Genomic DNA, 16,474 nt, shown 5'->3' on the forward strand with positions numbered 1-16,474 from the left:
GGGGGGTTGGAGTGGGGAGCGTCTTATTGGATCCATGACTCCAGTGGGAAATGATAGGAAGATGACCATCCTTAGTGGATGGGGCATAGGGTGGGGATTGGAGAGTGGGTATAGGAGGGCTTATAATAGGACGGGTGGGTTAGGGTTTAGAGTAGAAGGAGGGGGGGTTGTAACTGGGGTGGTATTTTTATGTGTTTTATGTGCTGTTGTCTTATATGTGTGTAATTGTTCCTCCTCTGAACTCCTGGGATTGACCGTCTGGGCCCGCCTGGATCAGCGCCTCTGTACTCAGCCTGGCTGCACTGGTATGTTCTCTACGCATTTAGACAAACTCGACCATGGCTAAACTGAATATCTTAATTTGGAAAGCAGGAGGTCTTAACGCACCACACAAACGTGCCAGTGTCCTTTGGTTATTGAAGAGAAGAAATATTGACATTGCTCTCCTTAGTGAGACTCATTTATTGGTGGGTGATGTGTCAAGGCTAGCAAATCGACAATATCACGTTATCTCCTCATCCTCAGCCGATGATAAGACGAAAGGAGTCGTTATAGTTACAAGACGTAACCTTGATATCAAAGTCCTGGATGTGTGGTCGGACACAGAGGGAAGGATTACTATAGCAAAAGTTGAGTTCTCTCATAGGAAGATGGCAATAATAGCATTGTATGCCCCTAACACATTTGATTCAGCATTCTATAATACAATCACGAAGAATATGTTGGAACTTACTGGATACGCTCTCATTGTGGGTGGCGATTTTAATGCGTGCTGGGATGCGGAGATGGATAGGTCCGGATCCTCTGAAACAAGCGACCAAAAACGGTCATCTAAGGCCCTCAGGATGTGGGCCCAGGACACTGGGCTCGCAGACCTATGGCGCTTATCCAATCCCACCCTCAAGGATTACTCTCACCCATCTGCCAGACACAAAACCTTCTCTCGAATAGACTATGCATTCGCATCCCCTAATTTGTTTGATAGTTTCGACGTCTCATTGGTTCCCCTGGCTCTCTCGGACCACAAGGGGATTTTCCTTGTGGCAACCTTTGGCAGGCTCTCCACAAGAGCTCCCAGGTTGCGTTTTAACTCAACCTTATTAAAGAACGATGATTTCTGCTCTGAGTTCAGGAGTAAACTAGCTGAATTCTTGCAGATCAATGTTGGCACGGTCGATGACCCCTGGGTCCTATGGAACGCATTGAAAGGATTTATCAGGGGTCATGTCACACTTTTCGCCTCAAACTTACGTAAATCCCGGTCAAAAAAACTAGAAGGACTGGAAACATATGCGGATCTATACGCATCTTTGCAAACTAACTATAGTGATCGACTAAACACACAACGTAAGATAGTCAAGAAGGAAATAAACTCCATACTTAAACAACAGTCTGAGTTCTTGATACATAGGACAAGGCAAAATTACTACTTTCACGGCTCTAGGCCTAGCCATCTATTGGCAATGAAAATACGCTCGAATGATCATTTCTCGGATATCCCCTCGATCAAGACGCGACAGGGTACAATCACTACTGATTCGAAAAAGATCAACGACACTTTTAAAGAGTTTTACTCAGTTATATAGCTCAGAGGTTAATCTCGACGACTCTAAATTTGAATCGTTCTTTGGCGGGCTTGAGATACCCCACATTTCTGAGGAAGAGGCAAGGAACTGGGGAAACCGATCACTCTTATGGAGTTGAGGGAGACGATTGCTGAAATGCAGAGGGGCAAGGCACCAGGCTGGGATGGTATTCCACCCGAGGTGTATTTAGCTTTTTGGGACCAACTGGGTCCATTGATGCTCGATATGATCAATTATGCTATCGAGCAAGGGGAGTTCTCAAGAGATGTCAACATGGCGTTGATTTCCTTACTTCTCAAGAAGGACAAAGATCCCAATGATTGTGGTAGCTATAGGCCCTTGAGTCTTCTCGGGGCCGATTTAAAAGTGTTTGCCAAGGTGCTGGCCCGCCGCCTGCAGAGATTTATGACGGTATTGGTACACTGCGATCAAACTGGTTTTATCCCGGGGCGTCTGGCTGCAGATAATCTTAGGAGGCTGTTGCATGTAATCGATAACAGTAAAGACAATACAACTCCGTCCACAGTTCTGTCTTTGGATGCCATGAAGGCGTTTGACAGACTTGAGTGGTCATACCTGTGGAAGGTACTTGAGGTCATGGGTCTTGGGAAGAGTTTTATTCATATGATTAAAGTCCTGTATGCCTCGCCGTCTGCGATGATACTGACAGGCAAAAACTGTTCCACACTCTTTCCAGTCTCCAGATCTTCTAGACAGGGTTGTCCTCTGAGCCCAGGACTGTTCGCGCTTTCCCTCGAACCTTTGGCCCAATTTATTAGGCAATCGGAGGACATCGTCCCCATAATGGTCAATAATACTCCACACAAAATTGCTCTCTATGCGGATGACCTGCTGATTTTTATGGACGACCCCTCCCGGTCGGCCACAAAATTATTGAGAATAATCGACGACTTTGGTAAAATGTCAGGCTTTAAGATTAACTGGAACAAATCAGCCTGCCTACCTCTTAATGAGCTGGCCAAGGCGGTACGACTACCAGCTGATATCCCCATAGTAGAACATTTTAAATACTTGGGCATAGAGATATTCCCCACGCTGAATCAAACTACTAAGTACAACTTCACAGGTACTTATGATAAAATACGCCAGGATCTAGACAGATGGTCGTCCCTTCCTAACTCCCTTCAAGCCCGAGCTTCCATAATCAAAATGAACATTCTGCCTAGGATACATTTTGTTAGCTCAATGCTCCCCCTGCCCCCTCCAATAGACCACTGGCGCAAGGTACAATCGATGGTATCTAAGTTTATCTGGAATAACAAACGCCCGAGAATCAAAAGGGCTACTACTCAACGTAGAAAACAAGATGGGGGCCTCGCAATCCCTGATTTTAAGCTTTATTTCTGGTCCTTTTCACTGAGACCTCTGATGTGCTGGCTAGACCCTGTAGAGGCTGTATCGTGGCGCTCCTTAGAAGCGGCGACGGTCTCACCGCTAAGATTGCAGGATGTAGTGTACTCCACTGTCTCTATTTCGAAATGCCGGCTGAGGTATGGACCGATCATAACTCACGTGATCCAAACGTGGCGTAATGTACAGAGGTCGTGTGGGGTTAAATGCCCATGGCACCTGGACTCTCCAATTTTTAATAACCAGCAATTACTTGTTGGGCACAAGCCGGTTAATATTCCTCAATGGCAAAGGAGGGGAGTGCATACTCTGGAGGATATTTATGATAAGAACGGCCTCCGTGCGTTTCAGGACTTAAGAGAATTTTATGATCTTCCCGGCGAGTCCTTCTTTCTTTACCTTCAACTAAGGTCAGCACTGAGGGCGCATGGCGTGCCGTGGGCTCAAGCTTTGCACCCACACCCCTTCCTCAGGCTCATAGTGGACAGGACGACATCCAGAGGGTTTGTCTCAGACTTTTATATGCTCTTAATTCAGTCCACGTATAAAAATGTATCATTGGATACAATCTGGCGTGTGGATATCCCGGAGTTGGACCCAGAGTTTGACTGGGATGATGTTTGGGCAAATGTGGCATTATCTTCCCGCAACCCCAATCACCAGCAAATTAATTTTAATTATATTCATAGGACCTATCTTACACCTAGGAAGCTATTTGCTATGGGCCTGATAACCGACTCTCGGTGCACTTTGTGCTCTCAAAAGGCCACTGGCACTTATATGCATATGTATTGGGATTGCCCACCAGTGGCCCGCTTCTGGAGGTCAATAACGGACAAACTTTCAGACCTGTGTGGCTTAACTATCCCATTCACAGCTGTTACGCTACTCCTGAACGATATAACGACACTACCTGCGTCCGTTCAACTAAAAAGGGTTGTCCTGGCGGGTGTCACAGCAGCGAAGAAGCTAATAGCAATGAGATGGAAGGAGCCTGAGAAGGTTACAGTGATTAACTGGTCCCTAACACTATTGGATGTGATTTATCTTGAGATATCCACGGCGCGGGTGATTGGGGTAGGACAGGCTGGCATTGACCTGTGGTTCGCAGCAGCTGAGGGGGCTTTCACACTCAGCCTTTTGTATCGAATCACCGTCCCGGAGCACGGGGGGGGGGGGTGTTCTCACTCACCCCTTTTGGGGTGCGAAACGGCGCTGAATCGTTTCACCCCCCGCTGAACGGGATCAGCTGGCAGAGGTGGTCTCGGGGTCGGTCCCGGGAGAACGGGGGGTGTGGCTTTGCGAGCTTGTACCTTTTCACGGGCGTGGCGCCTGGTGCTGACATAACGTCATACATTTTGTTTGCCATTGCTATGTCTATACATTGTTCGAATGCATTTATTTCTATTAGACCAGTGGTGCCCAACCAGTCGGCCGTGGTCGACCAGTAGATCGCTCAAAACGCTCAAAAGCGGGCTCTACAACACCATCCATTCGTGATAAAATGGGGTGGGTTATATTGACAAGGCTTGACAACAGAGGTTCAAATATAACTTCATATTTATTGGCAATTTGTTCATTTTACATCAACATCCAGAGTCCGCAGTCGTGTTAAGACATTCCCGTTTACATTTTCGGTCGACCAGTAGATCAATGACATTCAATATAATCGATGCGAGCAATGTTACTAGTAAAAGGTTATAAAGCTAACTAGCGGTAGCCGTTAGCTTAGCGTTATTGTTAACCCTGCAAAACGATCAAAAGCGGACTCTACAACAGAGTTCCATTCGTGAGAAAAGGGGGGTGGGTTATATTGACAAGGCTTGACAACAGAGGTTCAAATATAACTTCATATTTATTAGTTATTTGTTTCTTTATATCAACATCCATTCTCCAGTCTCCGTGTTAACACTTCCTGTGTTTACATTTCGAGCGTGACATCATCGACTACGGCAAGCTTACAAGCTCAAAACGCAAACCGTAAACAAAACCCAGAGCGCACCCAGACTGAAGTGTGTACACAAACTAGAGGGGGGAGAGGGGGGGGAGTTCGAATCAGATCTCGGAACGGGCAGAACGGAACGAAATAGAAACGAATAGGGTGAGTGAGAAAAGGACCTGAGAAGGTAAGGACCGCCGTGTGCGGCTGAGCGGGGTTGGGGTGCTTGATCGGGGGGGGTCCGGCGGTCTCTTGGGAGGGGGAGGAGGAAATGTTTTGTCTGTCTTGTCTTTTGTCTTGTCCTCTTGAGTTTAGCTGGGGATTTAATGGGGGGGCAGCTATTTAACTATTTCTTCACTGTTTGGTCACTTTTACACGGTCTCTGTGAGTCTATGGAACACCTCTACAGGTTTTTGTTTTTTCATGAAGGTTCATTGCTCTGTTTTCGGGTTGTGTTCTCAAAAAGTGGTCCTTGTGGTGAATTGGAGATGTACGTTTTATTAATATAAGGTCACACGGCCGGGAATCGGGGCTGAACACTGGGAAAAACCATTTATTAGATAGTACCCCTTGGATTTAGAAATGAGAAGGTTGAACTGTTTTCTTTTCTTTTTGTCTGTATAAATTGTTATTCTGTATTATTATTGTTTTTGTTATTTTCTTGTGAAGTTCTATGTATTGTGATTGTGTTTAATGTGTTGTCTTGTTTCATGTGAATAATAATAAAAAATTTGATAAAAAAAAAATATATACTTGACAAATGACATATAGACCAAGATGGCCACAAGAACAAGAAAATACAATAAAAACGTAATATAACACAAGCTGTACGCAATGTATATAAACAAAGCAACAAGAGGAATTCAAATACAATTATATAGGATATAGTGTGTTTTGTCTCAAGTGCCATGCTTTCTCCAAAAATCCTGCAAAACTGAAGATGTCCTCCACAAAAAAAAACTCAACATACAACTCTCAGACTGCCAAAACAAATCCGGATTTACAATTTGAATTTTCTCAAATAAAGCCCTCCTCAAAGCAACTGTACAACTGTAAATAAAGAGGTTGAATAATATTAAATGGGATATAAACTAAACTAAATATAGCACAATAGAATATAGTACAATAAAAATTAAATAGGAATAGGATTATGAGTATATCGCCACATATAACTTTATCTTCTGATGACGTCTTCAAACAACAAAAGTGGTTTATTTTTGAAACATTGATTTATTCAACTGCCACGTCATCTCTGCCCATTGATGCATCCTAAAAGCCAGGGACAGTATCCACGGCAACAGGCAGCATCAGGTGCCCCAGCGAGGTGGATGCTTGGATCCATAGAGGTAAGGCGCTCATTATCCAGCTATTCATTATTCCATATGTATCGGCTCCATTATCAGTAACCTCTGCATCACATCATCTTCACACTGAGAACAGTACTAACAAGATCTCGCCTTCAACAATAAATAAAATAAATTATATTAGCTGCTAATATGTTAAACTGGCTGCCTGGTGACAATCTGTGACCTGCATCACTCATTCAAACCTTTATTTATTCTCAAAAGAATCATTGAGGGTTTGCCCTCATTTTCAATGACGTCGAGATTACAGGCAAGTTAAAAACAGGTCAAAACACTAATAAAAACAAAAAGGGAAGAAATCTGTTTAGACATTGAATAAATAGCTCAAAGATCAAATTTAAAAACAGCCACAGACAAACAGGGAGATTTGTAATCATGTTTTAGACTGTTCATAGGTTAGTGGGATATTGATTTTTAACGAGAATTGAAAATCATTCCAAGAAGCTGGGGCATTAAAACAAAAGGCTGACTTTCTAAGCTCAGTCAAACCTGTATTTAACCCCTAGAGACCCACCATAGAACCATTTTGTCTTTTTTAAGGGTGGGGACAAGGGGTCTTTAGGAGGAGACAGCAGGCCAACAGTAGATGCCACATAGAAGTGGTGACATCATCTGAAAGCTGGGAACCGGAAGATTGATTTGAGATGCAGCTCAGCTCAAGTTTTTTCTAGTCATAATCGTCATCATCTAACCGTTCCAGTCTCACCTCTATGACACACACTTGTGGTTGCGCAGAGTGTTTAATAATTTTAAAAAATGTAAAAGAAAACCTTATCTGCTGTGAAAGTGAAACTGTCTGAATGAAGTTTCATAGCCCGGTAGTGACTCACCCTGCACTGTCTTGCCCAGGTAGAGACTCACCCTACACTGTCTTGCCCAGGTAGAGACTCACCCTGCACCGTCTTGCCCAGGTAGTGACTCACCCAGCACCGTCTTGCCCAGGTAGTGACTCACCCAGCACCGTCTTCCCCAGGTAGTGACTCACCCTGCACCGTCTTGCCCAGGTAGTGACTCACCCAGCACCGTCTTCCCCAGGTAGTGACTCACCCTGCACCGTCTTGCCCAGGTAGTGACTCACCCTGCACCGTCTTCCCCAGGTAGTGACTCACCCAGCACCGTCTTCCCCAGGTAGTGACTCACCCTGCACCGTCTTGCCCAGGTAGTGACTCACCCAGCACCGTCTTCCCCAGGTAGTGACTCACCCTGCACCGTCTTGCCCAGGTAGAGACTCACCCTGCACTGTCTTCCCCAGGTAGAGACTCACCCTGCACCCGTATTCCCCAGGTAGAGACTCACCCTGCACTGTCTTCCCCAGGTAGAGACTCACCCTGCACTGTCTTGCCCAGGTAGTGACTCACCCTGCACCGTCTTGCCCAGGTAGAGACTCACCCTGCACCGTATTCCCCAGGTAGAGACTCACCCTGCACTGTCTTCCCCAGGTAGTGACTCACCCTGCACTGTCTTCCCCAGGTAGAGACTCACCCTGCACTGTCTTGCCCAGGTAGTGACTCACCCTGCACCGTCTTGCCCAGGTAGTGACTCACCCTGCACCGTCTTGCCCAGGTAGAGACTCACCCTGCACTGTCTTGCCCAGGTAGTGACTCACCCTGCACCGTCTTGCCCAGGTAGTGACTCACCCTGCACCGTCTTGCCCAGGTAGTGACTCACCCTGCACCGTCTTGCCCAGGTAGAGACTCACCCTGCACCGTCTTCCCCAGGTAGTGACTCACCCTGCACCGTCTTCCCCAGGTAGTGACTCACCCTGCACCGTCTTCCCCAGGTAGTCTCCCCTCCTCTCCTTGTTGATGACCGACTGGTAAATCTTGCCGGTGGTCAGGTTGTTGTCCTTGGTCAGCCGGATGTCCAGGAAACGCTCGTAATTTCCCAAGTCCAGGTCCACCTCCCCTCCATCGTCCAGCACAAACACTTCGCCTGAACACAAGAGAAGCAACAAGGTTAGAATGCCGTTTATGAAAACCCTTCGCTTTTGCCTTGACAGGGAACGCCACCCATTAACCCTTTCACTGTCGCACTACCAAAACGGTTAACCCTTTCACTGCGACAAAACACAGAAGGTTAACCCTTTCATTGCCACACAACAGCCGGTTAACCCTTTACTATCACACAACCGATGGCGACCGTCGGTTGTGTGATAGTAAAGGGTTAACCTTCTGTCGTGTGGCAGTGAAAGGGTTAAAAAAAGAAAGTCACACATGGGGGATTGACTTTGTAGGCACATAAAAGCTTTGTGTGAGCTCTTGCACCTAAATGAGGTTTAGATTCTGATTCATCCCCCTTGGCGATAGTAGAATATAAACCTCACTTGGGTGTAAGAACTACCCTTTAACAAATGGCTCCCAAGTGCCCCATTCATAGTCTATGGAGCAGCACCAGATTTTACATCCAGGTGAGATCACAAAGTTGAGGCTTCTCTCTCGGATTTCTAGCTTTAGGAGAGAGCGTTGCATGTTCACCAATATTGACTGAAGTGCCCTGGGACACATTAATAACGTGTGAATTAATTCCTAAAATGTGTGGCATTCCCCTTTAACCTGGGTGGAGTGCCAGGCGGGTTGGGCTCGCCTATTTAGGACGAGGCAAAAAGTGCCAAAAAGCTTAGACTATCACAGTAAAGTAGTCAAATTAGTAATTATACTTTGTTTTTGTGACTATGAACCTACCGGCTGACACGTGTTAGTTGTTCTGACACATGTCTGATCGTAACACTGACAGTGAACAGAAGGCTATGCAGAACATAGATGAGAAAATATGCAGGAGGAATGCTGACGATCAAGAAGACCATTCTTTTGTACAAGAGACAATTATTCCAACGCACCGTGCTCATAGGGTGAAAAGGTTCCAGCATCTATGTTGATGTATGGATCAATCTTGATGGCGGTCACATGTAGGCCACACGACTTGAGGATTGTGCCCACGCTGCTGGCAATGATGCCTTTGCCAATACCAGAGATGACCCCTCCAGTGACCAGAATGTACTTCATCTTGTCACCCTGGACTCTGAGGAGACGGAAGACACACTGTTTTTGTCAGGACATTGTAGGTTACAGTGCAGTCTGAAAAAGTCTCAGGGACAGTGAAATTATTTTTGTTGTTTTGTCTCTGTACTCCAGCACATTGGATTTGAAATGGAACAATGACTATGAGGTTAAGGTTCAGACTTTCAGCTTGAATCGGAGAGTGTTTACATCCATATTGGTTAAACCATGTAGGAATTGTAAACCTTTTTATACATACCGGTAGTACCCCCATATTAGGGGAACAAAAGTAATTGGATAAATTAACAAACATAAACACAGGCGTCGATTTTACTGTATATTTATTTTAGAATATCTTTGACCGTGTATTCTTGACTACCTAAATGTTTATTGTGAGCAATCTGTGATGCTGAATTACACTTTGGATTAATAACGTACTTCTATTCCATCTATTAAACATGTTGCAAATAATTTGCAATCAATGACTGCCTGAATTCTGCCACTCTTGCGTAGTCATTTCATTCGTGCAATTATTTAGTTTTTCCTGCAACAACAAAAAAGCAGAGACCAATGTACCAATGTATATATATATTTCGATTTTAGGTGTACAATGGACTCTCCATCTCAAATACAGTGAATGAATGAATGAATGAAAACTTTATTTAACAGATTGCAGAATGGGTACAATACAGTACGGCTCAATACACACAATTGTTAAGGGGATGCAGACCTGAGAAAGACGTTTGTCTTGTTTCCATCAGGGTCCCCCATTTTCAATTCATAGTGAAGTGTGTGGTATGTAGTTGACTTCTGAGTGTTATTTTGTCCTTTCAAAGAAAATAATCCTGAATCATCACCTTTCCTGGTAAAGTGAAGGGATATAGGTACAATTCCATTGTCTTTTCTTGTCCAATCTGCCTTTCATAGTAAACTTTGACATGGGAAGACATTACTCAAATGAGATTCCCATTGTTCCAAGCATGACATTGGAGGCGCTCGTTCAGCAACACTACACAACTCAAGTGCGTGGGCATCAACTACTATGTTTTAGCTTTAGACATGAGATTGGATGAACACACGTGAGCACACCGCCCGTACAACCTGCCACAGGCTACAAAGCTAGCGCGGCTTAAGTCATGCCGCCAGCGCAGTGTTGTTAGTCGGGCAGCTAACTATATATTCATCAGGTTAGCTAGTAGTAGCTAGCCGCAGGGCATTCGTTGTCATCATAAGTTATTAACTGCACCGCGCGAACAGCAAATACAAATATCCCAAACAAACTATATTAAGCTGCCTTGCTGTTGGGGACACAAAGGGCAGCACGCGTGGTGCATGAACTCGAGCTAGTTGGTTAGCTCGCATTAGCATAGCAGCTATTCACTGTTCAGTGTTTACATACAATTTGAACTCACCGAATATTCCTTTCCAGAGCTCGCGTTTACCTCGAATTAAAACTCGTAGACGAACACTGTTGACACGATATTTTTTACACTTGAAGGTTCATTCATAAAAGCCGTTAGCTGCTAGAATACTACCACCCCGTATACATCACACACACACGTGTACGGTCCACGATTGAATTCTTTGAGCTCCACACATCATTCATGCCCCATCGACTCGAAGCCAGAGGAGGTAGCGGTGAATCTCCAGCAGATGGCGCTCGTGCTCCATCTAGCCTTTTACACTCAGGTGAAGGTTGACAAGTATAATAAAGAGCCCAACAATTCTTTGTTTTCTTTTTGTTTTATCAAGTCTTTTGTTTTGAGTATTATTTAGAGTGGCATGTTTATCCTGGATTGTGCACATTGGTAAATGTGTTTCTTTACTCTGCTTTTATTTCCATGTTACAAATAGTGGAAAGGCCCAACCAGTGATCCGAACGTAAACAAATGGGTAAACCCACCACCAAAAACAACATGTTTTCATTCTCTGGGTGATAAACATGAGTTTTGAATTGTATTTTCTATATTGTGTAGCTGTTATATGTTTGTAAACACTGGAGTAAAACTGAACTATTCTGATTTACAATGAAAAATTCAAATAGCTTCAAGAATGTATGTGAATACATTGATATGGTTAAAAAGATTACGGGTTGGGTTTTTAACCTACTTAATTTGGGGCTTTAAGCTACTTTAAATATGCTACAGATAACCTTCAGCTATTGAGACTTCCGGTGTGCACAAGACCATAAGAATACTATTCAAATGTGAATAGGCTGAAATTATGCAAATTCGAATGCAATACTAATATTACTGATAACATTTACATAATAGTACCACATCGAAGCAGGCGTAAAATGCTTACAATGAACAAGTTAATTAAGTGTTAATCTGTTGTATCTGCTACTATGGGTAGTACCCATAGGAAACTATCTAACTACTATTAGGCTGTGTTTTGTAACACCCATTTATTATTACAGATACATTTTTCCAAAATCAACAACAAGATTATTTCGGAGTTGTGAATGCACATCGACTCTAACCCAAAACAACACCTTCCACCTTCCATGTCCATTCTATTACAAACTGCCGGTGTCCCAAGCGGTGAGTCACAAATCCTCCCAGTTGAACCATCGAAATGGTCTTGCCTTATGCATACCGCACCTTTTGTGAATACTGTATACTTCATCAGAGCATATATTTAGCATTTAGCATTTTTTGATTATATATAAGATTAGATTTAGATGATTGGATTATTAGATTATATATTGCATAATTATATTTAGCATTTTAGCATTTAGTTTTTTTTTTTAATTAGATTTAGATTATATATTGTAACTATATTTATTATAAGGCAAATATAACCGAGAGGGCATACATACCCTCATCTCGCACCTTGTTGCCCATATGCGCATGTCCAGAGTTAATTATATTGTATATTGTTTGTTTACACTGCCTTTTTATTCTATTTTTATTTTTACTTCTCCACTGTACTATAATTCTGTGACCTGTACTATATGTCTTATACTACCTGTACCTCCCCTCCCCCTCCCCCATGCTGCTATGATGCCTGCATTTCCCCAAGGGGATCAATAAAGGAATATCTTATCTTATCTTCCTTTGTGCTGTGATCGCTGGGAGAGGGAGCACCGTTGTGTACTCTGTCATCATGCTGTGTACTCCGTCATCATCTCGAGGGTGGACAACACAACACAACACAACACAGTGTCCCTCCAGTCTGCTTCGCCGGGCAGCAGGGTGTGTGCTGTGTGGGTGACGACCGGTGACTTACACTGTTATTTCACAGCGCCGTAAAGCAAACAAAGTCGGAGGTAGGTGACTGATGGCTGAGTCTGAGACAAAATGCTGTGTCCGATTATAACTCAGAGGTTGGAAATCCCCACTTCCAAACGTCCTGCTAAAAAGTTAAATAAAATGGCACGACGAGATAAGATATTCGATTATTGATCCCCTTGGGGAAATTCAGTCAACTTGGGAGTTCCTCAACCCACCAGTTCCAGCCTCTTGTGTTATTTGATGACATTTCAACACATCATATACAGTGAGAATAAAATGTATAAGATTGTATGAATTGAAAAAAAAAATGTCATCAAGTTTTCAACTTGATATGCTTTCAGACCAATCAGCATACCAAATACAGTAGTTGGTTAAACACAAAGTTCAGCGTGAGGCCGTGAGCATCCATGTTTTTCCGACCGAACACACGTAGGCCTGAGATGACATGTTTCCCACTCCCCCCCCCTCCGACCATAAACGAGTGCAACAATAATAATCCATTCCCCTTTAGCTGGCTGCTAGCACTGTGTGTACATAGACCCCCGTGGGTCATCACCAGTCCCACTGCCAGTATTATCGTCATCATCATCAGCTTGTCTACTCTCTGGGACACGGGGGGCTTTAATGAGAGAGTTTTAATTCATCTCTGACCAGAGCAGTGATTGAATTAAACTCCCACAGAAGGGCTGGATCCCCTCCTGACCGCAAGCCATTTCCTCTTATTAGAGATGGAAAAGAACCAGCAGGCGTAGAGGCCAGGCCTGACAGGCACAGTGTTTAGATGAAACCGCCTGTTCCATTAGTGTTATGAAAGCCTGTTGTTCTAACATAACTATCTTCCATATGTCACCTTTACATTAGGTATTGCAACTGGCATTCTTCCCATATATATACAGTATATCTATATATATATATATAATTTCTCTTTGTTTATTGTAATACTACTAAAACACAACACACGGTTCTTGCCAAAGCATATGGGGTAGGAGAGTGCAAGTTAATCATGTTCCTTTCAATGTAGCCTGCGGTTGTCCTTTGAAAACGGTCATTTATCAACAATAGCTAAGTCACATGGTCTCTTTTCTCTAATAATACAAAGTTAAAGGGATAGTTTCCCTGCCTCTATTTTTTTTTACTTACCAATGATGATGTTGATCAGTAAGAGTCCTTTCTCAGCACAATCCATGTTGTACATACTAACTCTGGATAGTCGGCCTCAAACTAATGCAAAGTCAATGGGGTCGAGCTTGTGTCTGTATAAGCCGCCTGAAGCTCACTGAAATCTACTTTGTGTGCAATGCGGAGTAAATTTCAGTGAGCCTCGGTCAGCTTGTACAGGCAGGAGCTCGACCCCATTGACTTTGCATTGGCTTGTGGCTAGCTAGCTGGAGCTGCTACGAGGAACAGCATGGGGTCGGGCTGAGAAAGGTTTCCACAGATCAACATCCTTGTCGATAACTACGAAATAAGGCTAGGGTTCCAAAGAATCCGAACGACCCCTTTAAGGAGACGCCAAGGTTGAGGAACAGGCTTGTGGTGCAATGTCATGTCCTGTAGAATGTCTTATCCCCCACCCAATTAAATTAAATAGGAACCTCGTTAGTTACAGGTAATGTAGCCGTGGGTTTCTTTAACGCTCCACATGACTGAAGGGGGAATCGTTTAAGCTCTCATCTCCTCCCTCAGCATTTTTTTTATTGAAAAAAATGGGAGATCGGTCTGACTCTGGCGCTTTAACCCCCCCACCCACCCACCCCACCACAATAAGACAAGGGGTTAAAAACCCAGCCACACTCTCTCCACTGGTGTGGGTTACCTTGACATGCAAGTGTCTGAGCGTCACGTCAGCACCAGGGGAGAGGCTGTGTGAAGGGGGGGATGGGGCTGTGAGTCACACCAGGGTGATGAGTCCCCCCCCCCCCCCTCCAATCCCTCTTATTCCCCACATATACACGTCCACCACGTGCCGGAGGTACAGCGTGTACAAGGTTTTCCTCAGCGCCGGCGGGGCAGAGAGACGCACGGTCGGCAGCCGAACATGTTTATCTCACGGACACATGAACCTATATACTGTACGTGATATATGTTGTCAGTACCAGGGCTGATGTAGTCATCTGCTCCTGTGTGTGTGTGTGTGTGTGTGTGGCCATGCTCGCACTCGACCACTCCTCAGCAGCCTGTAACAGATTTTTATTTTTATCACATTTAATTATGCTGAGAGGGATGACATTCGAGCAGTTTTTTTTTTTGCTGAGATATTGCGCTGTCATTTTGGAGCGTCAGCAGCCGGCAACTGCCCCCTCCCCCCCAACCCAACCCATCCCCACAGCAATACACAGGCTCATCTCTCCATCTCTACCCCCCCCCCCCCCCCCCTCCCCCTCTCTCTCATCCATTGGCTAATTACATTACCCATCTCCCCCCTGGCCCCATGCAGTGGCTATAGAACAGCTGGGGATGTTCCTGGAGCACGGATACGGGGAACCGTGAATCAAACCCCCCTCCCCTGCTGTCATAGATCGAGGCGGAGAGAAAGGAAGGGCACAGAGAACAATACTAAAGACCCCCCCCCCCCCCGCTCTCTCCTCCCCCCTCTTCTCTTTAGATCCTCATTCATGTCAATATTAATATCGGCGCCCGAGAAGCAGAGAGAGGTTTAAATGTGTCCATCTCCTTGATCCTGTTAGTCAGATCAGAGCATGAAGTGTTGCGTAATGCCTCGGTTCATGTGTTGTACTGTAACAGGTTAATGGTTGTCATCGTCTGCTTCTGATTCTCCTGTTCTGATGGTGAGCAGGGGGTCTATACAGGTTGTCTTCCTGTTCTGATGGTGAGCAGGGGGTCTATACAGGTTGTCTTCCTGTTCTGATGGTGAGCAGGGGGTCTATACAGGTTGTCTTCCTGTTCTGATGGTGAGCAGGGGGTCTATACAGGTTGTCTTCCTGTTCTGATGGTGAGCAGGGGGTCTATACAGGTTGTCTTCCTGTTCTGATGGTGAGCAGGGGGTCTATACAGCACAGGTTGTCTTCTTGGTGATGGTGAGCAGGGGGTCTACTGTCTATACAGCACTGGTTGTCTTCTTGGGCCCCAGCAGTGATGTGCAGCTGGCGAGGGCGGGTTGGGGGGGGGTAGGACCGGCTCCACCAAGGACATTTTGGTGAAACGAACCCCCGTGCGAGTCCTCCACCACATCCTGACACGACCCTGGCCGAGACAGCTGAAGGAGAAAGTGCGTCAACGCGCCGTACAACTCTTGAAAACACAAAGATGTGAGGGTGTGTCATTGCTTAATAAGGTCTTAAAGTTGGCCTGAAATCGCAGTAGGAAGAATGTCCTCGATCAAAAGGCAAACGGCAATTGCGCTGTAACGGACGTTCACAAAAATTCCAAGTTTCATACTCCATTCGTCCATGAGAGTTTGCCGACAACTGTACTTAAAACAACGCAGGGCCCTCTTCTGCGCAGGAGTTGTATAGGGCTACTAGTGATGTCACTGATGTAACAACATTATGCAGCATCATTTGGAATTCAGCCAATCAACTGTCAACAGTGAAAGTGAATGACAAATTAAAGCAACAAACATTCACATTTTAGAGTGAGCACTCCCTCTCAAATGATAAGGTCATGAGTGGAGGAAATGTACATTTATATACTACTTTGATTATATAAAAATGATCAAATGTAAAAGGTCAGTAAAACATGTCCATGTTCTACACAGAAATAATGGTTATTTTAATCTCATTTCAGTCCAAGCCACAAGGCCGCTTTTGGCCTTGACGTACTAACTGTGAATTACAAGACGCTCTTCGCTACTCTCGATTTGGCAACATATTTCGTGTTTTTTTTTCTTTCTCTCTCCCCAAAACGGGTTGGTATATTTGTTCTCAGAGAGGCAGATGTGTGAGTAAGTTTTAACAGCTGGCCCGGCGGCCTCCTTGGATACATTGGCCCGTCCACATGACTGGAGTGGAGCGCTCCACAG

The 16,474-nt window shown here is 44.7% G+C and overlaps 1 protein-coding gene across 4 annotated transcripts in view; it reads right to left on the bottom strand.

The window, feature by feature from the left end:
- The window catches only part of ctps1a (CTP synthase 1a), a 39,762-nt gene extending 28,941 nt beyond the window's left edge, over positions 1–10,821 (bottom strand). Inside the window, exons 1-3 of one of the 4 annotated variants that reach the window (XM_084312223.1) lie at positions 10,669–10,821; positions 9,097–9,278; positions 8,022–8,192 (exon numbers count right to left, since the gene is read on the bottom strand). In XM_084312223.1, coding sequence (XP_084168349.1) covers positions 8,022–8,192; positions 9,097–9,262 — 337 coding nt within the window. In that variant the 5' untranslated portion in view covers positions 9,263–9,278; positions 10,669–10,821. Of the gene's footprint in view, positions 1–7,338; positions 7,352–8,021; positions 8,193–9,096; positions 9,279–9,986; positions 10,072–10,113; positions 10,199–10,668 lie in introns of those variants that run through there. The other 3 variants (XM_084312221.1, XM_084312222.1, XM_084312224.1) reach the window with 3 other exon arrangements.
- Positions 10,822–16,474: the final 5,653 nt, after the last annotated feature.

This window comes from Notolepis coatsorum (genome assembly GCF_963971535.1).
Source record: "Notolepis coatsorum genome assembly, chromosome: 4".
Lineage (NCBI taxonomy): Eukaryota > Metazoa > Chordata > Actinopteri > Aulopiformes > Paralepididae > Notolepis > Notolepis coatsorum.